Source organism: Cetorhinus maximus, chromosome 20 (assembly GCF_964194155.1).
Source record: "Cetorhinus maximus chromosome 20, sCetMax3.hap1.1, whole genome shotgun sequence".
NCBI classification, from domain to species: domain Eukaryota; kingdom Metazoa; phylum Chordata; class Chondrichthyes; order Lamniformes; family Cetorhinidae; genus Cetorhinus; species Cetorhinus maximus.
The window spans coordinates 92,623,444-92,650,377 of NC_135898.1; the positions used below are offsets into that span (position 1 = coordinate 92,623,444).

Here is a 26,934-nt window from a genome sequence, read left to right on the forward strand (position 1 = left end):
AGTAAAGAAATGCTTCTGTAGATAGTTTGACCATTCTTCGCGCTCACTTTATCCCCCAAAATGTTCTCACAAATATGCAAATTTCTTTTATAGCTGGACAAGAATGTAAGTTAACAAGTACTTCATATCATCTGTCTCCGGAGTAAGCTCACTTCCTCTGGAGCAAGGATTATCAAAGGACGATTTGTCCCTCAGTGCTGCCCAATGTTCAGGCTGTGTTCAGGCAGGCCAGGGGTGAAGGACACTCTTGCTGAATCACTTTAGCCTTGGTCAGATTTTCTGGTGTCACTTTTGCTGGATGCCGGGGTTTGTCTGCCCAAATATGGGAAAGCAGATTTAATGGAGTAGATAATGACAGCCTGACATTGTACGCCATAATTTCTGTCATTATGCCCTCGGCAGTGCTGAATGTTGCTCACATCTGTATTAAACAGGTGTCTAGTCATTGCTGCGGAATAGGAACTACAGAAGTAACTTTAAAGAGCCACAGCTGACACTTTGATGGGAAGAGAGACGTGCACCATGTTATTTCCTTCAGTGCTGAGCTTTCAGTTTGCAAGTGGATGCAGGTGTCAAGCCACAATTGGGGATGCTGCCTGGCCCCTTAAGCTGCTGCAGGTGTTAGAGCCCTTCAGCAGCATGCCATTCCCCGTTCATCTTGAGGTAAGCTCCGAGGTGTCAGCTGTGGCTCAGTTCATAGCACCTTCGCCTTTGAATCAGAGGGTTGTGGGTTCATGTCCCACTCCCGGAAACCAAGAACTGTGATTGTACTCGGAAGAGTTGCAATCTGTGACTGTTGATAACTCGAAAGAGTTTGAGGTAAGCTCCCCCAAACAGAGGCACCAATATCATCAGGAGCCCCCACCCTGCAGCTGACCACCCAAAGTTTGCCAGGTCACTTCGAACTGTGACTGTCCCCTCCTGCCATACTGACACCGGCAATCTTTACTGTACAGGGCAAGGTACGGTAGCATCATGGTTAGGTTACTGGACTAGTAATCCACAGCCCTGAAGTGACGATCTGGAGACAAGAGTTTAAATCTCACCACAGCAGCTGGGGAGTTTAAAATTCAGATAATTAAAGAAATCTAGGGCAGGATTTTCGGGTCGTTGGGAGGGGATGGCGTGCGGGTCTGGGACCAGCCAGGAAACGGTCCACCGCCCGCGTTTTCACAACTGGCTGGCCAACTAATGGTTAACCAGCGTGAAGCGTGCGCGGAAAGGCTCAGCGCTGCTGGGGTGAGTCTGCGCAGGCGCTGGGGAGCGCACAATGAAAGCTCCCTGAAGGCAGAGAGATGCCTCAGGGGGTTGAGGAATTTTAAAATCAAAAATAAAGATGTGGAAAATCTGAAAACAATGTCCCCGCGTAGGACTCACTCACATGAACGTGTACATCATAAAAACAATGTCAGAACGTTTTTATCTTTTTTTTTTAAATGAATGTCAGAAACCTCATTCCCCAAGGCTTCCTCAAAAATTCAAAGGCAGCTGGCCGATTCACCCACCCGCCAACCGTCAGGTTAGTCGGGCAGCGGAAATTCTATCTTAATTAACACTTTAATGGCCTTAACAGACCTTTTAATTGTCGGTGGGCCGGCGTGAGAGTTGGCCTGCTGACTGAAATATCGTACAAGTGCATGCTGACATCGGGACACTCGCCCGACAACACCACGCATTATCTTGCGCCCAATCGAGTCGGGTGTGTGCCCACCCGCGGGGTGTCAAACTCAGCCCCTGGAATTAAAAAGCTAGTTTTTACCGTGTTAGAGGTGTAGTGATGGTGACCATAAATGTACCAGGGTTATTGTGACCTATAGTTAGGGAAGGACATCCTCTGTCTGCACCTGGTCTGATTTAGATGTGACTCCAGACACACTGCAACGTGGTCGATTCTTAATTTCCCTCTGAAATGGCTGACAAACCCACTCCGTTGTACCAAACCGCCATGTTTGCGGCAGTTCGAGACACTAGCTTCCCGCTAGCGTACCCTCTCATTTTTTTGGAGTGCACGGCCCCCTCGGGGTAGTAAAGGGGCCGATTTGTGTCCGCAGCCTGCACCAAGACTTTTGGTGTGCCGCAGAGGCGGCATGACCGCGCAGCTTAGAGAGAACATATTGCTCGGCACCAGCTCTCCAAAGGCAACGGGAGGTGGGCAGTAAATGTTGGCCTTGCCATCGATGCCCCATACACCTTGAAAGAATAAGAGAAACGTGAGCCACCACATCAGTTCCCCTTCCCTTGAAAATGAAATCCTGCAGCTAAAGGATAGTCCCAAAACAAGTGTAGCCAATCACCATTGCCATCCCTACCTTCAACAAACTAGGCCCGAGGCTCAGGAATTCCCTCCATAAACCTCATCATCTCTATCTTCTCCTTTAAGACCGGTCTTAAAACCAACCACAGTGACCCCACTGTGCTAAGCACCTTCTTTGGTCGGCGTCAATTTTTGCCTGATATCGCTCCAGTGAAGCAACTTGGGATGTTTTACTACTTGAAAGGTGCTATAGAAATGCACTGGTTGTTGTTGAAAGTTAGATGGACCGTGAAATTTTTTTTTTAAAAAACCTAGAGAAAAAAAATAATCGGAGCAACATTTTTCATCGATCAGAGAAAGTGACCCGGGAGCAACTTCTGAAAATGAAAATTGAAATTGTTTTCTTGCTTTGTCCAAAACTTATTCTGATCAAAATCTGACAGAAATGTGACCCTGAAAGCCATAATTCTTTTAACAAAGTCCTCTTGTCTCTGTCCTGCAGACTCTTACCGCTCGTTGCTACTGTCGTTTACACCCAACTTGGAAGATTACAACCCGGACATTCCGGAGTGGAGACATGATCTCAGTAAACTTGTCAAAAGAACTCTGAGACAAGTAAGTTGGAGGAGAAGGAAGCACCACACCTCCAAGGGAACAATTTTCCTTGGAACCCCTCCCACCCGTAACTTCGCCGGATCTGCGACGTAAACCCCATTCATGACTCACCTCCAGCCAAATGACAACATTGCAGCAGTGGGTTTAGCTCCGAGGAGGCAACTCCTCACTTGCACAGGGAACGTCAGATGGATTGACATCGTGGCAAAGAAGGAGATGAAAGCGGATTCCTGGCGGGTTTGGGAAGTTGGGTCACTCAGGGGTTAGTAAGAATATGAATTGGAAGGAGATTGGGCAATCTAAATCCATTGGACCTGAGCTTTTCTCCATAACACAATGTTGAAATAATTCGCCAATACACAACACAAAATGGCGGTTTCGTTAAGGTGTGAGAGGCTTGTCAGAAAATGGAATGAGGTTGAGGCGAATAGGACTTAAAGGGCAGCTCGATAAGTACATGAAAGGGAATGGAATAGAAGGATAGCTGATTGGATGAGATGAAGAGAGGTGGGAGGGGTCTTGTGTGGAACATAAACACTGGAATGGATCAGATTGGGCCAAATAGCTTGTTTTCCTTCTGTAATTTCCATTTAATTCCTATCTAATACTTTTAAATCCATCCCAAGCCACAGCTGTTTAATGGTTCCACGAACAACAGTGTGACATTGTGGTGTTGACATCCTATTACAAGTATCTGCATCAATGCAGGTTTCCTCTTCCAAATGTATTTTCCAAGTTACGGGAAAATCTATGGACCTGCTACCCAGATCCTCTGGGACCAGCTGGAAGTCTGACCTGATCCCTGCAGCCTACGTGTGACGCGGAACTTGCATTATGATTTGAGACAGAAACCCTTTGAAATTAGTTTCAAGCTGTTTCTGTTTCCTGCATGAATTTACTACAAAGTAAACTGGCCGAATTCAAATCCAATGATTGGGATGCCCAAGTGAAAGCACCCATTGCCATTATTATCAGCGCCAATTTAAATGTACCTTTAAAAAAGTTTCCTTGTAAGAATATCCCTTAAAATATTCCACAAACTTAACAAGAAGCCATCCAGGGCTTCCAGCGAGATGCTGCAATAAAAGAATGATCTGTAGTGACTGATTATGTAACACTGTGCTCCTGGTGCGGAGTCTCATAAAAAGGGAGCAGGTCAGAGTTAGGACAAGCGTGTAATTGAGAGCTTCTGCCAACTTAATTCCACCTGGCAAGGCTCCACATTACTACAGACCCTCACAAAATTATCCTTATCCTGTGCAATAAGGAATTTGAATGCAACCTCAGGGTTGCTAACATCTGGGACAATAAGACACCCAAAGACACTTTTAATTCTTAATATTTACCTTGGTTCAATAACTGCCAAGTTCCTCTCCTGACAGGAGTCAGGAGATTTTGAGTTCCAATTCCTCAGTGTAGAACTTGGACACATAACTGTCAGGGAGAGAGAAACAGAGTTAATGCGTCAAGTCCAATATGACTCTTCTTGGTTCTGAGGAAGAGTCCTATTGGATTCAAAGCGTTAACTCTATTTGCCAGACCTGCTGAGCTTTTCCAGCACTTTCTGTTTTTATTTCAGACCTCCAATGTCCGCAGTATTTTGATTTTGTGTAACATTCGGGGAGTGCAGTCTCCTCAGACAGGCATTAAGTCCAATGCGAGGTGTAGCAGTTCATGTGGATGTCAAAGATTCTATTCTACTATTCAACAAGGAGCTGGGAGCCCTTGATCTCTCAGTTACTCAAAGTCTTCCTCCAAGCAACCCCACCAAATAACAGGCTGCTTTTCTTGTTGCTGTTTGAGTGTATTTAAGACCGAGATAGATAGGTTCTTGATTGGTAAGGGGATCAAAGGTTATGGGGAGAAGGCGGGAGAATGGGGTTGAGAAACTTACTAGCCATGATTGAGTGGCGAAGCAGACTCGATGGGTCGATTGGCCTAATTTCTGCTCCTATGTCTTATGGTCTTATGGTTTGTAAGACCTTGTGTTGCAGCGAGAGAGCTGTTTCAGCAGCACTCCACTTCATAATCATTTATTGTATGTTCCTGTAAGATCTTCTATAAATGCAAGTGTTTCTTTGTAATCATGGAATGTTAGTTCATTTATTTGTTTGGCAGTGTCACTACTGCGCCTGTCAAAGTCACAAGTGGCTCTGTACTGTAGGAAGTTATTGTAAATCTTAAATCCGTGAAATGGTCACAGAAGAGAAGAAGAGAGAGCCTTGTTACCGGGAAAATAATGACAAAACTAGCTGAAATGATCATTTCCTGCAGCTTAGGCCAGGCAGCACCTATCTTCCAGGCTTCAAAGTCTCCAATATGGTGGGAGAAAGTGCACGATCATTTCAATCCAGAAATATGCCACTTATCATACTGCTAAAGGCCAAAGATTCACACCCATGCCAGAAACAGCTGTGGCCCCATCGTCAATCATGCTTTGCCAACGACTTGCCTCGTAATTCCCTCTGAAGTGGATTGAATAAAATGTGGCTCAAGGTCCAACATCTGAAGCACCTCAGGCCACACTTGTCAGAGACAGAGATTGACGCTGCAGTCACCACCCCAAGAATTTCTAGGCCATCGAGTTCAGTTTGTCACCAGACAGTGATGTGGGATAACAAGCTTGGCTTGTTTTTTATCTTCTATTACATAGTGCACCTTGAGTATAGGACGAATCGATGCTTATAGACAGTTAGCCAACTTCATTTAGTACATTTGGCTGCATGGCCATTGCAATTTGATTCCAGAATCAGTGGGGTCTTTTGTAGTGCTAGTAAATTTTAATGTTAATTTACTAAGCAGCTCAAAAAAATCATCTTTTCAAAGCAAAATAATTCTGAGCCTGTCAAGCCTGGCTTTCCTTTACCCTCCTTCAGATAAAGAATCCTTCAAAAACAAGAGCAACCAAACTGTTTCTCTTCCTTTTCCTGTATTGATCAGCCAAAAAAAATTTCATCCCTCTTGCGAGCACTGAGCAATCAAAATACACAATGGCTTCATTAAATATATAGGGCTGGATTTAATGTTGGACCCAGCATTGGAAAGGGGGCCACTGTAAACCACCCACTGTCCTTACCTCTGACCCATAGAACCATAGAAAAGTTACAGCACAGAAGGAGGCCCTTTGGCCCATCTTGTCCATACCAGCCCGAGGACACGCAGGTGCCCTTTCTAATCTCACCTTCCTGCACCCGGCCCATAGCCCAGCAGCTTACAGCACTTTAGGTGCAGATCCAGGTACTTTTTAAAAGAGTTTAAAGTTTCTGCCTCCACCACCAACTTGGACCTCCCCTGAGTCCCCACCCCACCACCCCTACCTGTTGACCCCCCAGCCCGCCTTCACCCACGTTTGGCTTGAGGGGGTCCCTTGGCGATCCTGGGCCTCTGGTGGGTGCATTACCACCGGCTGCCAGCACTCCCGCTGGCTCTAACTGCAGTGAAGTGCTGCCGGCCTCTGATTGGCCTGCAGCTCTTGGTGGTCCTCCACCACAGGGAAGGCCTGGGGGGTGGCCAATTAAGTGCCTGAAGGGCACTTGATCCCATTGGGAATCCCTCACCGAACTGACGGGGGGGGGTTCCCTGTCAGGTGACTGTCAGCCAACAAAATCCCAGCCAGGTTGGCTGCACATTTCTACAGAATACCTGTGTGATATAAATGGTCATCTGCTTTTGGGAAATTTCATTTTTTTTTTAAATTAAACATAATAAACCACTACCATAGATCATTAAAACTTTATGAACTTATACCAGAGGTGGAGTGCATCTGTGAGTGGTCTCCATAAAGGTGATGAAGTGTGGCTATGTGTTCCATAGGTTACGGCTGTACCTGAGCAACAGATGCTGCTAGCCATCCTCCCCGGTTTACCAACTGCAGCAGAACTCTACATCCTCCCGCACCAAGGTTCCACAGAAGAGAGATTAAATAGGCTGGATTTAGATCAGGTGAGTCACAATTTGTCCAGGTGAGTTTTTGGCTTTTTCACAGATCAGATAGTGAGCCAGAGCAAAGAATGAGACAGCTAATGGGTTTCACACTCTATAAATAGGCCTGAGGGCTGCAATTATTTGGCACCTTCATATCAACGTGAGCATTCAAACTCCAAAATGCACTAAGGTAAGCCTCCTTATCAGTGCGGCCTCACACCATTTCCAGCGATTGAGAGCTCTAGGACAAGGGAACATAGATGTAAGGTTAAATGTAAGAAATTTAGAACAGAGAGCAAACAAGGGAAATACTTTCACACAAAGAGGTTTGAGACCCTGTGATGCATTACTTGAGCTAATGATTGAAAAGAGACCATTTCAACATTTAAGAACAGGTGAGATGAAGGACGGGACATGGGATCAGGTTGGGCACATAGGATTCGGTGTGGCATTGTGTAGATGGAGTGTAAAATTATAAAGAGATATTGACATATTGTGAATGGTCAAAACAGAGGCAAATGGACGTCAATGTAGACAACTGTGAGGTCATCCAAACTGCACCTTAAAAAGGATAGAACAAGATACTTTCTAAACTGTGAAAAGCTAGAAACAGTGAGCATGCAAAGAGACTTGGGACCCAGGTACATAGATCATTAAAACTTCATGAACATATACAGAAAATAATCAAAAGTCAAATGGAATGATGGCCTTTTTCTAAAGGACTAGAATACGAGGTGGGTAGAGGCCATCCTACAGCTATACAAAGCCCTGGTTAGATCACACCTGGGGTCATATTTTATGTACCCCCGCTGGGCATGTTTTCAACAGGGGGGCGGGGGTGGAAATAGGATGTGTGTCCATTCCACCACCTTCCCATTCAACCTCGAGCTCACCCTCCTAATCAAGTGTCAATCAGGCTTGTTACCAAGCCAACTGACCCTGATAATATGGTGCCCACACCATAAAACGTTTGGTGTGGGCAGTCAGGTGGGAGCGGGGAGCTCAAATTTGTTAATAAGTTCTTCAAGGGGTGGGGGGGTGGGGGGGGTGGGTTCAACCTTCAACCTTTGACGATCGTGACCCCTAAGATTTTCCCTTCCTCCCAACACATCTTAAAACCCACAGTCTTAAAACCACAGCCCCCTCCGACCCCCACCAAGACCCGGAATTATCTGCTTCAGGGATCCATGGACCTTCTTCTCTTGCAGCCCCTGTGGCAGCCACTGACCTGCTCTTGGCCAGATTGGCCGGCAGCTGCAGAGGGCGGGACTTCCTCCCCAGTGAAGGACAGAAGTCCCAATTGAACCTCGTTTAGCCCGCCCGCAGCGCTTTATGGCCACGGGGCAGGTCAGCATGGAACATGTCAACTTCACGCTGACTTGATTTCTCGGGGGAGGGGGCTATATTATTCAGCCCCTGGAGTACCATGAGTAGTTCTGGGCATCACACCTTAGGAAGGATATATTGGACTTGGAGGGTGTGCAGCATAGGTTTACGAGAATGATACCTGGACTCCAAAGGTTTTAACAAGGACAGGTAACATAAGCTAGGGTTGTATTCCATGGAATTTAGACAGTTAAGGGACGATTTGATCAAAGTTTTCAAGACATTAAGGGACAAAAATAAGGTAGGTAGAGAAAAACCATTTCCACTAATTGGGAGTCCAGGATTAAAGGACATGGCCAAAATATTCAAGGCAGGCCTTTCAGGAGTGAACTTAGGAAACACTTCCAAACGCAAAGTGTGGGGTAGTTTAGAACTCTGTTCCACAAAAGGCAAGTGATGCTAAATCAGTGGCAATTGATTGACAGATGTTTGGTGATCAAAGTGAATGGGGGTCACCCATCAGTCATAATCTCACTTAATGGTGGAATGGGGTCAAGGCGCTGACTGACCTACTCTTGTTTGTATCTTTCTATGTTGTGTGATGGATGAGCCCCAACATGGATTGCTTGAGCCAAATAGTCTTTTTCATTGTTGTAATTCCTATGTAATCAATCTACTGTTATTCAGTCCTGACCTATTCCAACATATATCCAACTTGCATTTCTAAAGTGCTCATGTCTCCAGTGCCTCTTTCACATGAGACACTAAACCAAACCCCATTTGCCCTCCAGCAGGAGTGTTCTCCCCAGTGTGCTGATCGATATTTATCTCCCAACCAGTGCCATTAAAACAAATTGATTGGCACCACATCCACAAACATTCACTCCCTCAACCACTGACACACAGTTACAGCAGTGTGTACCATCAATAAGATGCACTGCAGAAACTCATCAAGGCTCCTTAGACAGCACCTTCCAAGCCCACCACCACTACCATCTAGAAGGACAAGGGCAGCAGATACATGGAAACACCACCACCTGGAAGTTCCTCTCTAAGGCACTCACCATCCTGACTTGGAAATATATCGCCGTTCCTTCACTGTCGCTAGGTCAAAATCCTGGAACTCATTCCCTAACAGCGCTGTGGGTGTACCTACACCGCATGGACCACAGTGGTTCAAGAAGGAAGCTCACCACCACCTTCTCAAGGGCAATTAGGAATGGCCAATAAATGCTGGCCTAGCCAGCAAAGCCCATACCCCATGAATGAATAAAAACAATTATCTAGTCATTAACACATTGCTTTTTGTGGGAGATTGCTGTGCAGAAGTTGTCTGCCTCATTTCCTACATTACAACAGTGACTACATTTCAAATGTATTTTATTGGCTGTGAAGGGCTTTAGGATGGCTTGAGGACATGAAAGGTGCTAAACAAATGCGAGCCTTTCTTGTTGCTTCACGCAATGAATTACATTCGAAGAGCAGTGTCTATTGCAATGTGGACAAATGTCAACAGCCATGTGACCTATACAGTTGGCCCAGATTACTGCAGGTCTATAGTCAAGACTGGACTCCAGCCATGATAGTCCAGCACATACAAGGTCACTTTTTCCATTTTGGTCACCCTCTTGTAATGAGAATGCATCATGGTGGTGCCGGTGCCTCTCTGTTGCCTTATCCAAGTGGCCATTCACCTTGTGGAAGCCTAGGCAATGAAAGCCAACAGGCTGTCTGCCCCATCATCACAGCAATATGTGATCTGATTCTCCTTCACCTCTCACGCAAATGTTCTTCCCGGGCATGGACAGTGATCCAAAGTAGGAATCTGGTTGATTAGCACTCCCACTGCCATCCACCTGAGATCAACAGACAGCAAAGGAATTGCAATTACATAAGAATTACAACACAGAAGCTGGTGATTCTAACACCCCTGTTGCTTCTTAAAGTTTACCCTCCATCCTATTCCCATGTGCCCACCCTCTTCCCATATCTGTTAATTCTCCTTTCCTTCAACGCTCTATCTAATCTATTCTTAACAGCAGGCATAGTCTCTGCTTCAGTCACAAACACCATCACTAGTGTATTCTACACACTCACAATCCTCTGTGTAATAAAGTTTCTCCTGCTCCCATTTTTACTCATGTAACCTTGTATTTTTGTCTCCTCATTTTAGCCCCCTCATTCACTGGAAATGGCCTGCTCCTATCTATACTGTCACAATAATTTTCACATGAAACAGTCCTATTTTTTAAGTCGTTTAAGTGTTTCAATTTGGTCTAATCGGGTGACATCCCAATTAAAATGAAAATAAAATGAAAATGCTGTACAGTCTCTCATACTTCAACATCCTTCCCGTAGTGTGTACTTAGCATTCCAATTAATAAGGTTTTAATATAGGTTCACCATTACATCTCAACTTTTAATACCTATACCGGTTGTCATAAATTTCGAACTAACATTAGAATTTGTAGTAAGCCGCTGGCTTAATGGTAGCATTCCTGTCTCTGAGTTAGAAGATACAGGATTTGAATCCCAATCCAGACGGTCTTCCATGTAGAGATTGGAGCTCTAGCTCTGAATTCTGGGTTGACACTCAGCAAGATACTTGTGTAGAATTACATAAAACATATGGCACAGAGATAGGCCATTCAGCCCAACTGGTCCATACCGGCATTTATGCTGCACTCAGGTCTCCCCTTACCCTTCCTCATCGAACTCTATCAGCATAACCCTCACTTCCCTTCTCCCCTCCTGTGCTTATCTAACCTACCCTTAACTGCACCCATATAATTTGTCTCAAGTATTCCCTGTGGTAGCGAGCTCCACGTTCTCACCATCTCACCACTCCCTTGGTAAAGATGTTTCTTCAGAACTTCCTGTTCCATTTCTTGGTGACTATCTTAATTTGATGGTCTCTTCTCTTCCCCACAAATGGAAACACTCTCTCTCTGTCTGCTCTATCAAAACCTTTCATAATTTGAAAGGCTTCTATTAGGTAACCCCCCACCCCCCCTTCCAGCCTGCTCAAGAGAAAGAATGCCCACCTTGTCCATCTTCCCTGATCGGTATAACCTCGCATTTCTGTAAACTGTTTTTTGCACCCTCTCCATGCCTCCATATTCTTTCATATGGCAACCAGAATGTTTGCACAATACTGCAACTGTGAGCAATGGGCTTGGTTCCCACTTTTATTTTGTCTATTCCCTTGTTCAAATTGCTTTGCAGCACCCTCTTGCCTTAGAATGATATCCTGTGCCATCTATTTTTGGTACATTTGGGCACCATTTCTGGGAAACGGAGAATGCCCTGATCTGGAGGGCTTCTACTTGCACTGGATGATGCATTACACACTGACCAACTGGGAGAACCATAACCACAGAATAGGGGATTGTCAATGCCTGTACATAACATTGTAACTTTAGTCCCTTTCATAATCAAACATTGGAATTGACACATGAGGTGACTTTTAACTTTGATATTAACTATGTAAAGTTGAAGACTGATGAGTGGAAGAATCAGAAACAGCCTATGTAATAGGGGGAAATCCAAAAGATGGGGATGCAAATAGTTTTTATAGCTTTCTGGAGAATTAAAACCTCCATAATATTTGTACAGCCCTTGAAGGGAATAGTCACAATACGATCAGTGCTATCAAGATATTGAACTGTAGAGTCGAGTAGAAGAGACTATACATATTAATTATGCTCTACCTAATCAAGCCATCCCTAATATTGACATTAAAAGTCAAAATGGGAATTTTGGAGTGAAGTATCTGGGCAAATGGAACCATCATATGTGGTAAGTTTAATATGCTTGAGGGAAAAGGTGATTTTTGAAATATGGACCAGAATGTTATGCCTCCCCCCCCCACCAGTGAGGGGCAGGTTAGCAAGTGGAAGGGGCTGCAAAATGGGAGCCATGGCAGCAGTGTCATGCCCACCATCGACCCACCCCCATTGAGCTCTTACCTGCGGCGAGGAAGGCAGGTGCCAAGCATCCAGGCCACCAGGTGAAACTTGGAAGGCTATGGCCGGACAAGGGAGAGTGCCTCATTTTTGGTCCCCATGCCCATCGGAGGCATCCCCTTGTTCCCCCATTACCCCCCACCACCCCCCCCCCCCCCACCCCCCCCCCCACACACCCCCTTCCCCCGCCCCACTCCCGACCTTTCATGCCGAGGAAATTCAGCCCATGGTTCCCAAAGCTCTCCACCGCTCTTTTATTTCTTGTATCAATTCTGGATCCATTTCGAGCTAATTAATAGTGATTCATCGCTATGACTAGTCATCAACCCCATTATTGTTGGGCAACTACCAGAATGATAGAAGGATACAAGTTAGATGGGCCCTGGCTTTTTCACATTTAGCATTCCCTACATTTATAATTGTTCTGTTTTCCAGCACCAACGTTATTCATCTTGATGAGTTCAAAATTCGCCTGAAAATGGCCATTTTATTAAAAAAATCATAAAAGCACTGAAAACGCAAATGTATTCTTCTATTAGGAATATCAATATCTAAATTTCAATATGCAAGTTAGGTTAATTAAAAATCAAATTTTCCCTGACAGCTCAAGTCTATTAAATTCCAGCCATGATATTTACCGAGAATGAATCATTGGTCATTTGGAGAGAATGTATCATTGTTAAATATTAATTTGATCTAATATACAAATATATCAAAGGATGGTTTTAAAAAATCGACTCTCTTCTAATGAGCCCCTGAGTATGAAACTCAGAGATGAAAATGTACTGTAATTAAAGCTGTTAAAAATGAGGATTTTACCTAATTTACACATTCAAACCAAATCAGTCTAACCTGTAAATCAGAACTTGCACTTCCTACCTGGTCAATTTAGTTAACTAATTAGGAAATAACATTAATGTTTATTTGACCTAATTTACATATTATTGTAAATTATACAACAACAAAATAGACTTTGCCATATATAACTAGACACCTTCAGGCTTTTTAAACATTAGTTTAAATGATGTACTTGAGAATATGTGTTACAATGGGTTTTTTAAATTAATAGCTACTAGTTAAAATATTATAGTAATAAATATTAACAGTAATATACCTTTTTATATATTATTGTCAAATAGGATGAATCCTAGTCAAATATCTATAACACAGGTGAAGTACCATATTAATAGTTCTGTTTGTTTGTCCTATGACTCTCTCAAAGATGGCCTTCACAAAAAACTGATGAGTTTGTTAATCAGCAATGAATGGAGTTGATGTTAATTTGCTAAAGTATTGATAAATATACATTTGAATGCATGAAAATAAGAACATAAGCATGTTTGGGACCTGGTAAAGAATGTCTTGGATACATCTACACTGCCCATTTCAATTGCCTTCCCTGTTAATTTATTCCAAAATAATTCATACAATACGACTCTAATAATGCAGTAAACTGGTTCACCACTGATGCGAATCAGGACTATATAAAAACCAGCAGGTTAAGGGCCTGGTTTCTTTTGACCAAATCTGTTATTCGCGAAGAAATAAACTATTTAAATGATGAGTCGCTGTAGAGTAAATATTCTTGACAAACATGAGAGGGCAATGCTAAACAACTGGCTGCTGAAAGAGTTTTGCATGTGTTGCAGATTGTAAACAAACAATTCATTAAATTGACCTAAATCGGACAGTGCAAAATTGTCATACAATGGTGGGATAATTCACATACTGTTGTACATACCAAGAATCAATAATAATGGATTCAATGATTTATTTGATGTCATTGGCTTCATGTGTAGAATAACATGTTAAAGATTCTTTTGTTTACATAAGGCTACAAAGAATAGTCCAAGCAATTCATTGATCAAAGAACTTTCACTGTGAATAGTGATGAGCATATCCAATAGGAACACAGGAGTAGGAATAGGCCAGTCAGCCTATCGAGCCTGCTGTACCATTCAATTAGATCATGGCTGATCACCCACTTCAATGCCTTTTTCCCCACACTATCCCCATATCCATTTATGTCATTGGCATTAAGAAATCCATCAATCCCTAATTTAAACATGCTCAATGATTGAGCTTCCATAGACCTCTGGGGTAGAGAATTCCAAAGATTCACAACCCTCTGAAGAAAAAAAATTGTCCTCATCTCAGTTTTAAATGGCTTCCCCCTTATTTTGAAATTGTGTCCCCTGGTTCTAGACTCCCCAACCAGGGGAAACATCTTAAAACATCTTACCTGCATCTATCCTGTCTATCCCTTTAAGTATTTTCTCTTCAAAACTCAAGACAATGCAGGTCCAGTTTCCCCAATCTCTCTTCATAGGATAGTCCTACCATCTCGGGAACAAGTCTGGTGAACCTTCATTGCACTCCCTCTATGGCAATAATATCCTTCCTAAGGTAAGGGGAGCAAAACTGCACACAGTACTCCAGATGCGGTCTAACCCAGGTTCTATACAATTGAAGCTAGACTTCACTACTCCTGTACTCAAATCCTGTTGCGATAAAGCTCAGCATACCATTAGCCTTCCTAATTACCTGCTGCACCTGCATGTTAGCCTTCAGTGACTTATGGGCAAGGATACCCAGGCCCTTTTGTACATCAACACTTTCTAATCTCGTACTATTTAAGAAATGTTCTGCGCATCTGTTCCTCCTACCAAATTGGATAACCTTACATTTTTCCACGTTAGATTCCATCTGCCATGTTGCCCACTCACTAAGTCTGTCCAAATCCTCTTGAAGCCACTTTTCATCTTCTTCACAACACACATTCCCACCTAGCTGTGTGTCACAGAATCTCACAGTGCAGGAGAGGCCCTTCAGCCCATCGAGTGTCATCTGTGAACTTGGAAATATTACATTTGGTCCCCACATCCAAATCATTGATATACATTGTGAACATCTGGGACCTGAGAACTGATCCTTGCAATACCCCAATAGTCACAGCTTGCCAACACAATGACTCGTTTATTCCTACTCTGTGTTTTCTGCCTGTTAACCAACCCTTAATCCAGTGTATTACCTCCTATCCCATGTGCTTAATTTTGCTAACCAACCTCCTGTGGGGGAGTTTATCAAAAACCTTCTGAAAATCCAAGTGTGCTACGCCCACTGACTGCCCTTTATCAATTCTGTTAGTAACAACCTCAAAAAACTCCAACAGGTTCATCAAACATGATTTCCTGTTCATAAATTCATGTTGACTATGCAAATCAGATCATTTTTATCCAAGTGTCTATTTATCACATCCTTTACAATAGCTTCTAGCATTTTCCCCACTACTGATGTCAGGCTAACAGGTCTGTAGTTCCCTGTTTTCTCCCTCCCTCCCTTAAATAGTGGGGTGACATTTGCTACCTTCCAATCTGCAGGTACCATTCCAGAATCTATAGAATTTTGGAAGGTGACCACCAATGCATCCACTATCTCTGTAGCTACCTCTTTCAACATTCTGTGATGTAGATAATCAGGTTCCAGGGACTTATCAACCTTCAGTCCCATTAATTTCTCCAAAACAACCTTCTTGCTAACACAAATTTCCTTCAATTCCTCTTTCTCCCCAGTCCCTTCGATCTCGAATTCTGGGAGATTTCTTGCATCTCCCTCAGTGTAAACAGACACAAAGCTCATTAAGCTTCTCTGCCATTTCTCTATTCCCCATTGTAAATTCTCCTGACTCTGCCTGTGGTGGACCCACATTTGTCTTAGCCAAACATTTCTTTTTTATGTATCTATAGAAGCTTTTACAGTCCATTTTTCTGTTTTTTGCTAGATCACATTCATATTCTATTCTCCCTTTCTTTATCAGTTTCTTGGTCCTCCTTTGCTGTAGTTTAAAAAGCTCCCAATCCTCAGGTATTAAAACTATTTTTGGCAGTTTTATAGGCCTTTTCTTTTAATTTTATACAATCCTTAACTTCCTTTGTTAGCCACAGTTGACTGACTTTTCTTTTTGGGCTTTTGTGCCTTAAAGGAGTGTATAATTACTGTAAACTATGCAATAATTCTTCAAAGACTGTCCATTGTCTATGTACCATCACACCTTTTAATGTATTTTCCCAATCCACCTCAGCCAATTTGCTGTCATACCTTCATAACTTTCTTCGCTCCAATTTAACACCCTGGCTTCATGTTGAACTACATCGCTTTCAAACATAATGTAAAATTCTATCGTATTATGGTCACTCATTCCTAAAGGTTCTTTTACAACAAGATTCTTAATTAGCCTTTCCTCGTTACATAATACTAAATCTAAAATAACCTGTCCTCTAGTTGGCTCGTCAACATACTGCTCTAGAAAACCATCCCTAACACACTCCAGAAACTCATCTTCCACAGCATTAGAGTGCTCATTAGAGGGGGTGGTGGGTGCATATGGACTGGATTTGAAGTCGGGGTAGACAGCTGGGAAGGACTGTCAACATCCTGGGGGTTACCATTGACCAGAAACTGAACTGGACTAGCCACATAAATACTGTGGCTACAAGAGCAGGTCAGAGGCTAGGAATCCTGTGGCGCGTAACTCACCTCCTAACTTCCCAAAACCCACCCACCATCCACAAGGCACAAGCCAGGAGTGTGATGGAATACTCCCCACTTGCCTGGATGAGTGCAGCTCTCACAATATTCAAGAAGCTGGACACCATCCAGGACAAAGCAGCTCGCTTGATTGGCACCCCTTCCACAAGCATTCACTCCCTCCACCACTGACACACAGTGGCAGGACTGTGTTCCATCTACAAGATGCATTGCAGGAATTCACCAAGCCTCCTTAGAAAGCACATTCCAAACCCATGACCACTACCATCTAGAAGGACAAGGGCAGCAGACACATGGGAATACCAGCACCTGGAAGTTCCCCTCCAAGCCACTCATTATCCTGACTTGGAAATATATCGCCGTTCCTTCACTGTCACTGGGTCAAAATCCTGGAACTCCCTCCCTAACAGCGCCGTGGGTATATCCACACCACATGGACTGCAGCAGTTTGAGAAGGCAGTTCATCACTTGCCCTTCTCAAGGGCAAGTAGGGATGGGCAACACCCACATCCCATGAATAAAACAAAAACTGAGGATTATGCCGGGTGTAGGAAGGTTGGGCAGAAGGCCTGCCTCAGGGCTCTGACACTGTGTCCAACGCTTAAAAGTAAAGCTGAAAACAGGAAACATCCCTCCAGCCCTCAGCCCCCTTACCACCTCACATAGTCCCCATGACCCATGCCACCCCATGCCCCCCACCCACCCATTCCCATAATCCATTCCAACCTATGCCCCTCCACCCACCCCGTGGCCTTTTTATAGCTCCTTTGCCAACCTATGCCTTGCACCCAGCCCCCATGGTCCTTTACAGCCCCTTTGCAGACTTAATGTCAACTCATGCCAACCCATGCCCCCTACCCACACCCTTTGCCCTTACAGCTACTCACCTAGTATCCACCATGAGCAGACCTAAGGACCCACGCAGAGATGAGATTAAATAAAGTTCTATAAAATAAAGTCCTAAGTGTCTATTGCAGACTTCACTATATTAAAAAAATACTCTTATTCATAAAAAAACTATTTATTACATCTACATTCCCTCAGTTAAATAAAGCCTTATAACAACAAACATTTCATTCAAGTGCATAATCCTTTATAACAACAAGTATTGGGATTTATAGTCCCACATCAAAGAGTCTATAACCACTTTTAACTGCCAATTAAAGCTGACAGTTTTGACAGGTCCTTTTAACAGCTTTGACAGTTGGATTTGACAGGTCTGTTGACAGTTCCAGTGAACTTGACAGGAATGAGTTTATGCACTTTTTATGCACATTTATGCCTAGTTTTAATAATTCTAAAGGGCACCTGTCCTACCCCAAAGGGCATCTTACCGCCTCCAAAGTTGTCACGAGACCAACTCCAAAGGGGTACCTTACCTCTCCAAAGGCTATCCAAATGAAACCACAAAGTACAGACCTGCTCTTACCTGGTCTAATCTGCACACGTCGGGTTTCACACTTCTGGGCAGAATTTTCTGCCTGTCGGGCGGGTGGGCCCGACCAAATCTCTGGCGGACAGGGAGCCAATCCCTGCCAGAGAAGGGGCCCCCGCCGCCATTTTACGTGGGCGGGCCAATTAAAGCCCGCCCAGCGTGACGTCCGGCGGAAAGCGCTATGCGCTCCCTTGCGGGCAGGGGGGGAGTTCCCCAAATGCGAGAGTGTACTCTTTCACACTTGCACACGAAAGAGCTCACATCTCCCTGAGGCTAAGTGCAGCCTCAGGGAGATCGCTGATAGGTTTAAAAACATTAAAAATAGAGAGAAAAATAAATTCTTAACATGTTCCCCTCATGTTGTCACATGAGATGGGGCATGTTCATAAATTACACTAAAACTTTCTTAAACTTTTTAAATCCCTACATGAAACCTCATCCCGCCGCTGGATGAGGTTTCATGTTTTTTTTCTATTTGCCGCCAGGGTTCCTGGCCTGCCCGCCAACCTTAAGTTTGGACGGGCAGGTCCTTTAATTGTTTTAATGATCCTGTCAATGGCCTCAATTGGCCATTGACAGGTTGATGGGCCCGCAGCTGATTTTGCTGCGCCCCCGCCTTCCTGAAAATTTAAATGGATCCCCCCAACGTCATCCCGCGTCATTTTACACATCAGCGAGCGGGCCCCGCCCCCTGCTCACCGACGGCAAAATTCAGCCCCTGAAACACCAAAATCCCACTTCAGTGGAGGCAGAAGATGATTTAAATTTAATGATTTAAAGCCAGCTGCCTCCATAAAATGTGCACACAACGTGCCCCGCCCCATTGCCACCCGCGCAAAAATTGGAAGTGGCGTGTTCGCAGGCAGGACTTAGGATTTTCGGCCACTTCTGCCATTTTTGCCACAATGGAGCGCCTCCACGTTGTGGCTCAATCCTGGGCCAGAGTCTTTGTTACAGCTTTGCCGACAGCTATGAAGGGATGACGCAGCGGTGACCTGTGTCACAGGGCTCCCATTAGCAGACTGCAGAGTAAGTTAAGATAGGAGAAAATACTAAAGATGTACCATTGCAAATCTGCACTCTATAAAAATGCTATTGATTATAATTGTACAACATGCATATAGAAGTAGAATAAGGTATGACCAGGAACGAACTTACAATTCAACTTAGTTGGGGAAGGACTACAGGATTTTCTTTCAGCAGTACTTTGGTAACTGTACATTTGGTGATGACATGAATGTGGAATGATCTCACGCTAATGTTTTTCCCTCAGATTTTAGACATGGTGATCCATGCACTTAATCAGAATCGGGTTCAGTTTGAGCTGAAGCCTGGTATTCAGATCATTGTTTCAACTGCTCATCTTACATTAGGTAAGTGTGCCATTTCTACAGGATACCTCCAAATATCAAGTTTTATTGTGTTCTTTGAAGACTGGCAAAATTAGCCTCTGAAGCCAAGGCTTTTAACAAAATAATTGATTAAAAAATGAGCACCTTGTAGGACCTATAACTTAAATCGAGTTTCCAAAAGCAGCATTTAGGCAATAATTCTATGCTTCAGGATATTATTGATAATTATTTGAACTGAAACCTGTTCTTTTGTTTTTTTTATTTTGACCCCAATTCAACAATCCTTCTCTCACTCAAGTAGTTCAATCAGTAATAATGAGACATTTCTCAAAATGAAATCCCTTGGTTTCTTTGGACTTTAGGTAGGCTAGCTGATCTTGCTCCTTTTCGGCTTACACTGTAACACTGAAACAAACACAACTCAAATATTAAGAGTAGCTTTATTACTGTAAAAATGGAGCCTAAACTACAGGAAGAACAGGAGTAGCTTTACTAACATAATAACCCTAAACTACAGGGGGCTGAAATAAGTCTTTGCCATCAGCACAAAACTCACTTGTAGTCAATCATCAATTGATTTTTCACCACACCTGGCCTTCCAACTGAAGCTCACAGAGCGACAACTCAAACATTCCTGTCTCATTTTTGAAATTAAAAATCTTGGCAATATTTTCCAAGTCATTGGAAAATAAAAATTGTTGTGGTGAAAAATCAGATGCCAAATTGCTATGAGTCCATTTTTGTACTGATTGCAATTACCCCACCCCTCGAGGGGTGTTAACAACAATTGAATTAGGCTTTACTTGACTGTAATTAAAATGAAATCATTTAGCTTAATTACTTTCCCTGTATGGCCCTTTCCCCCGACCCCTCCCTTTTTTTGTTGCACCATTTCCTAGTAATTAAGACTATTAAAACACCATTAAAATTGAATACACTTGAATGGACAAGCCCTAATTTTTCTCGCACATTTGTTGGGTATTTATCATGTAAGTACCCATTAGACCATAAGACGTAGGAGCAGAAGTAGGCCATTCGGCCCATCAAGTCCACTCTGCTATTCGATGAGATCATGGCTGATCTGATAATCCTCAACTCCACTTTCCTGTCTTTTCCCCATAACCCTTGATTCCCTTACTGATTAAAAATCTGTCTATGTCAGCCTTGAATATACTTAATGACCCTGTCTCTACAGCCCTCTGCGGTAAAGAATTCCACAGATTCACCACCCACTGAGAGAAGAAATTCCTCCTCATCTCCATCTTAAATGGGCGACCCCTTACTCTGAGATTATGGCCTCTGGTCCTCGACTCTCTCACAAGGGGTAAACAACCTCTCAGCATCTACCTTGTCAAGCCCCCTAAGAATCTTATATGTTTCAATAAGGTCACCTCTCATTCTTCTAAATTCCAATGAGTACAGGCCCAACCTACTCAACCTCTCCTCATAAGAAATTCCCTCCAATACCAGGATCAACCTAGTGAACTATGGTTATAGTCTTATGTAAGAACCCCAAATTCACACCTTTGCATGATTTCAATGCTCACTCTCTCAGTCAGTGATTATGCTGCTTCTGGAGGAGCAGGGAAACTCAAACCACAACTTCTTCATTTCCACATTTAACTGTCCATGTGCTATCACAAGGAGTTGCAGCAGTGATTGCTGATAGCTTCACCATTATTTTTACTACAAGATCCTGGTAAATGTAAAATTCTTGCTTCCTTTCCACTTCTTCCTGGCTCCTGGCATCCATTTGGAAGAAAGAAGCAACTTTAAAACAAATTGGAGCTGGTTGGTTAAAAAAAGATCATGTTGAAGGAGCTCATTTTTGAGAACCAGAGGAGTGAAAATTGGGACAACCACATTATTAGGCACAATTATGTCAGCCTTTAGCCTATTGGCCGGGTAGCTGATGACTGGATATAGCCGTCACTGGCTAATGCATTTTAACTCTTCCCTGACCTTCCTTTATATGGGGGGACTGAAGACCACTCTAAAGGAATTCTTCCAGTATTCTCACCTAATTCATATCCTCCCGTCACAAAATAGACCACATCCCTGATCTTGGAGCACTTTTCCAAGGAGAAATCGAGTAACGGGCTGAATGGATTTCCAAGCTTATTGAAAAGCATGCTTGATTGTAGCTCGTGCCATGTGATTGGGCTGCAGTTCTTATTGGAGACCAGATCTGGTGTTGCCATTTCTGGGACTCAATGGCAGGGCATCTCAAGAAGCAAGAACAGATCACATAACTATAAATGGATGTCACAGATGGTTATGGTATTTGTCTCATACTCATTTTGTTTTGCCATGTTTCTTTCCTTAACTGTTGCATCCATTTTCTGTAGTGATCTTGGTTAGGTTTGCCTTTCCTATGGCAAGCTCCTGGCACTCCTGTTTCCATGCCAACCAGATTTCAATTCCCAATTGGGTTTGGGCCACCTGAACCCAGAGTCCAACTAACGATTGCCTTTGCCAATTGAAAAGGTGAGGGGCAGGAGGTTTAGGGGGGGAATGTGAGGAAAAGTTTTTTTACCCAGAGGGTGGTGACAGTCTGGAATGCACTGCCTGGGAGGGTGGTGGAGGCGGGTTGCCTCACATCCTTTAAAAAGTACCTGGATGAGCGCTTGGCACGTCATAACATTCAAGGCTATGGGCCAAGTGCTGGTAAATGGGATTAAGTAGGTAGGTCAGGTGTTTCTCACGTGTCGGTGCAGACTCGATGGGCCAAAGGGCCTCTTCTGCACTGTGATTCTGGGATTCTGTGAAAAGAAAATTAATAGAGTTATTACAAATACAGTGATGAGTGTCTTAAGAATTAACCCAAATGCTTCTTCCTGTTTGATACTTCTCTGAAAGGCATTCAGAGTTCTTTAAGATGTATTTATCAACTTCTCTTTTCTTGCAGCCCCTCTCGTGGATTCTAGCCCAGGACACAGTGGCTCTGCATTGTTGATGCTGTTATCTTTGGCCTTTGTTGGCTTAGCTGTTTTTGTAATATACAAGTTTAAAAGGTAAGTATTGCTGTGTGTGGTACTCCAGTAAGTGCTGTCTTGTTTAAATAGATTATGTGAAGCATTTTGGAACACTGCTTTCCCAGCAGAGCTTTGAAAAAGTTAAGATTGCACAAAATAGTGATGTAATTGGGAGTTTTACTGTCTCATTAAATGGTAGGTGCACTAATCGCTACAGCTTCCTCTATTTACTAAAATACATAATTGATAATATTTTTAAGAAGATTAATTGATAGCTATGACTCTTTTGCTGAAGGATTTGTAATGTAGAAGATGCAGCACAAAAAAAATTACCAAAAATATGCATTTTAATTGACACATTTTGTATTTTATTTTTCTGTGCTTTTGGGATGTCATGGGTGAAATTCCTCTTCTAATAAAAAGGAGCAAAATGCCCATTTTTCTGTGCCACTGACAACTAACAAAATTCAAGGGGACATTTTGAAATTGGAGATTCATTCGGTGAGGCGTTGGTTACTGAGAGGCAGATGATGGTTTCTCGTTTCCTCGCTGAAAAGAGGAATTTCACTCTTGTTAAGTTCCTTTGGTTTAAAAAAACCATGGGGTTCATTTTCACCTTTACCACCTGCGTGTTTAGCATCACCTGGATGGAGCATAGAAAATAAAATCTGCTGGAGAGGATCCCTCCACTCCTTACAGAACCCGCCTGATTTTTCTGGCACTGAAATTAACATCAGGAAAGTCAGGTGGGTTTTTTTTGTACTATCCTGTCCGCCAGATGTTTTTCTCCTGTGCAGGCGATGCTCAAAGCACCCAGATGATAAAGATGAACATCGACTTTTTTGTGATGTGAAATTGTTTCAAATCGCGTTGCCTGTGACATAAAACGATTATAATGGAGGGCCTCGACCTCAGCTGAACATTCCAAGATATTGTCTCTTGCTTTGCTGTCACATCTGACTGGACTGACTTTACTAACCTCACCTCGAATCTAACTCCCTCCTTCATGTGAATGAATGGTGTCCCAAACTGGCTCGTGTGACCGCCCAGCCTTTCCCTCAGCTCATGTGACCATTCCAGCCCCACCCACCCCCACCCTCTCATCAAACACGTAACCAAGAGGGCAATGCTTTTGCAAGGGTTGGGAATTGCCAACTTTAGGGCTTCATATCATTATTATAATGGAATTCCTGATGATGCACTCAAAGATCTGACAATTTTTTGCTATGACCTCCATCCTAATTATCTTTATTATAAATTAATCCCGGGAGTTGACTAAAGAAATTGCCCTGCACCTAATGTAAGGGAGCATGTTATTATCAATAGTATAATTAATCACTTAATGCAGTAATGGAGCCCTTAAACAGTGACTGGCATATTCCAGATTCACTAATGCAGCAAGAGAAGACGACAGCAAATTCTCATCACTGATTATCATTAACAAAGCAGCAGGGATGATGAATATCTGTGTGGTTCCGATTTTTTGTACAGGGAGCATTTTGAACTACAGAAAAGCTATTTAAAAGGCTGGGGAGAGATTTTGCTTGGTGCTGGGAGTAGTATATTAACATGGTTAGAGGATTGGTTAACTAATAGAAGACAGAGAGTTGGGAATAAGGGGGGGGCATTTTCAGGATGGCAACCTGTAACTAGTGGAGTGCCACAGGGATCAGTGTTGGGGCCACAATTATTTACAATATATTTGAATAACTTGGATGAGGGAAGTGAATGTACTATCGCCAAGTGTGCGGACGACACAAAAATAGGTGGGAAGGCAAGTGGTGAGGATGACACAAAGGGCGGGATTTTCCACACCCGCCCACTGCCATGATCTTCCGGTCACGCTGCAAGTCAATGGATTCCTGGCTGGGGCACCGCCTCAACCACAGCGGGTCCCACCTGCGATGGGACGGGAAAATCCCGGACACAGAGTCTACAGAGGGATATAGACAGTGTAAGTGAGTGGGCAAAAACCTGGCAGATGGAATATAATGTGGGAATGTGTGAGGTTATGCAGTTTGGCAGGAAGAATAGAGGAGCTGAATATTATTTAAACAGAGAAAGACTGAAGAAAGCTGCAGCACAGAGGGATTTAGGGATCCTCATGCATGAATCCCATAAAACTAACATACAAGTTCAGCAGGTAATAGGGAAGGCAAATATAATGTTGGCCTTCATTTCAAAGGGAATGGAGTATAAAAATAGGGAAGTCTTGCTAAAACTATACTAGGCACTAGTTAGGCCACACCTAGAATACTGTGATCAGTTTTGGTCCCCTTATCTAAGGAAAGATATACTGGGCATTGGAGGCAGTCCAGAGAAAGTTCACTAGGTTGATCCCGGGTATGGAGGGATTTTCTTATGAGGAGAGGTTGAGTAGGTTGGGCCTGTACTCATTGGAGCTTAGAAGAATGAGAGTCGACTTTATTGAAACATATAAGGTTCTTAGGGAGCTTGACAGGGTAGAAGCTGAGAGGTTGTTTCCCCTTGTGGGAGAGTCGAGGACCAGAGGGCGTAATCTCAGAGTAAGGGTCACCCATTTAAGACAGAGATGGGGAGGAATTTCTTCTCTCAGAGGGTGGTGAATCTGTGGAATTCTTTACTGCAGAGGGCTGTAGAGGCTGGGTCATTAAGTATATTCAAGGCTGAGATAGACACATTTTTAATCAGTAAGGGAATCAAGGGTTATGGGGAAAAGGCAGGAAAGTGGAGTTGAGGATTATCAGATCAGCCATGATCTCATTGAATGGCGGAGCAGGCTCGATGGGCTGAATGGCCTACTTCTGTTCCTACGTCTTATGGTCTTCTTTCGATTGTCGGCAGTGAATATTGAAACACGGACAGGTCAGCCTCTACGCCAATGAGAAATCTACTCCATTTTCCTTCTGTTCATTTAAATAAAAGTAAAACGTTGCTTGTGTGATTTCTGACCTAACTAATTTCCCAATATTGAATGCACTCAAGTGATTCAATGTATCTGAGTGTGCAGACCTTAGAAACTCCCCCTGACACATTTGTTGCAGCTTTTGAAAACTTACCTTTGGATAAAATACAATAGGGATTTTTTAACTTTTGACGGGAATGTACAAGCGGTGATGGTGGATTGACCACCCATTACACATATTATTGTCAACCCTGGCTGGGGCTCTTATCATATGAGCTCCCTTATCCAACCGCCCTGCCCCCAGGCTCCCACATTGCCCGCCCAACATGTCCATCCTCACAGAGCCCTGCCTTCCCACACCAATGGGGAAAAAAACAATCTCTTTATTACTCCAATGCATGATTCCTGACTCTCAGGTCAAACAAACCTATTCCCACCGTCTCCAATACTTTATACCTATTTTGCTTTTAAGTGCGCTGATTATTTTTCTCCTGCATTAGCGTCTTAGAGATTTATCTTCAATTCCAGGAGAGCCCAGCTCAATCCTGGAAACTGGTAACAACAAGATTTGCAACCCAAGTTTACACATCACTCTCGACTCTCGTTTCAGTTGGCCATCTTACATTATCAGCAAACAGTAAACTCGTCTCCTGTGTGGCTAGTGTACTATTGCACAAGTGGCACTTCCAAAACCATGCTGGAATTGGTATCTTCAGATTGGATGATTTTCACTCAGGAGTGCACAGGGCTTTTGCCTTATGGCAGTTTCCAAAGACTGGAGCTGATCTACAACCTATAGTTGACATCCCACTATAACGTAGATTGCAGAGGGTTGAAATTAGCATGGTTTTACTTCCCCAAACAAACCAGGCTGCTAATGTCAAAACTTGCGGCTGCTTCTAATTTTGCTGAGTCCAATACAGCATCGAGCTTTTGTCTTCACAACTGGGCCCAGTTTTAAATCACTTCCTACATAGGGGGATTGGCGACTCTCGCTACCCACAAAATCTCAATTATTATAGGTGGAAACAGCGCCGCGTTGTTACTATGTAGGATGCTGTCTGTTGCTAGTAACTGGTTAATAAGTCAGACACTGTGAGTTGTCCGTAACCTGTTTGTATTGTTTTTGCTTTGGATTGTTAGCAACTTGTTTGTATCTCTTTAGTTTACCATTTTGACATAGACGTTAAGTTATTTATCTTAAATACTATGAGGGGAAGTCATTATCTGAACCATGTGGTATCTGTGCCTAGAATGCAAAGCCCAGTGCTACAGCTAACTGTGAACAGTGATTATTTTGTACATTTTTTTAATGGAAAGAAGTCAATGCATTGATGCATTCACTACTAAAATTGCACAGCATAGTTTCAACCTATAACGTTTTTAATTGTGTTACATTGTTGCTTATACTTAATGACCCAAGTAAAACATGGTTGAATATAGTGAAGAACTACAGTAAAAATTCCAATCAATAACAATGGAACTTGCTGGGTGTAGCTGTGAAGGGATTGCAAAATACAAACATGAAGCAACTCGCCAGGTACAGGTGAGAGGGTCGATGCGGAGAGAATGGCTCCATGTGTGGAAGAATCCAAACTAGAGGGCATAAAAACAGGATAGTTACTAATAAACTCAAAAGGGAAAGAAGGAGAAATG

The 26,934-nt window shown here is 43.2% G+C and overlaps 1 protein-coding gene across 1 annotated transcript in view; it reads left to right on the forward strand.

Moving 5' to 3' along the window:
- LOC144694615 (VPS10 domain-containing receptor SorCS1-like) overlaps window positions 1-22,437 on the forward strand; it is a 776,365-nt gene extending 753,928 nt beyond the window's left edge. The window contains exons 22-25 of the mRNA XM_078565215.1: window positions 2,757-2,869; window positions 6,683-6,811; window positions 19,341-19,440; window positions 22,328-22,437. Of these exons, the coding sequence (XP_078421341.1) occupies window positions 2,757-2,869; window positions 6,683-6,811; window positions 19,341-19,440; window positions 22,328-22,437 (452 nt within the window). The remainder of the gene's footprint in view (window positions 1-2,756; window positions 2,870-6,682; window positions 6,812-19,340; window positions 19,441-22,327) is intronic.
- Window positions 22,438-26,934: the final 4,497 nt, after the last annotated feature.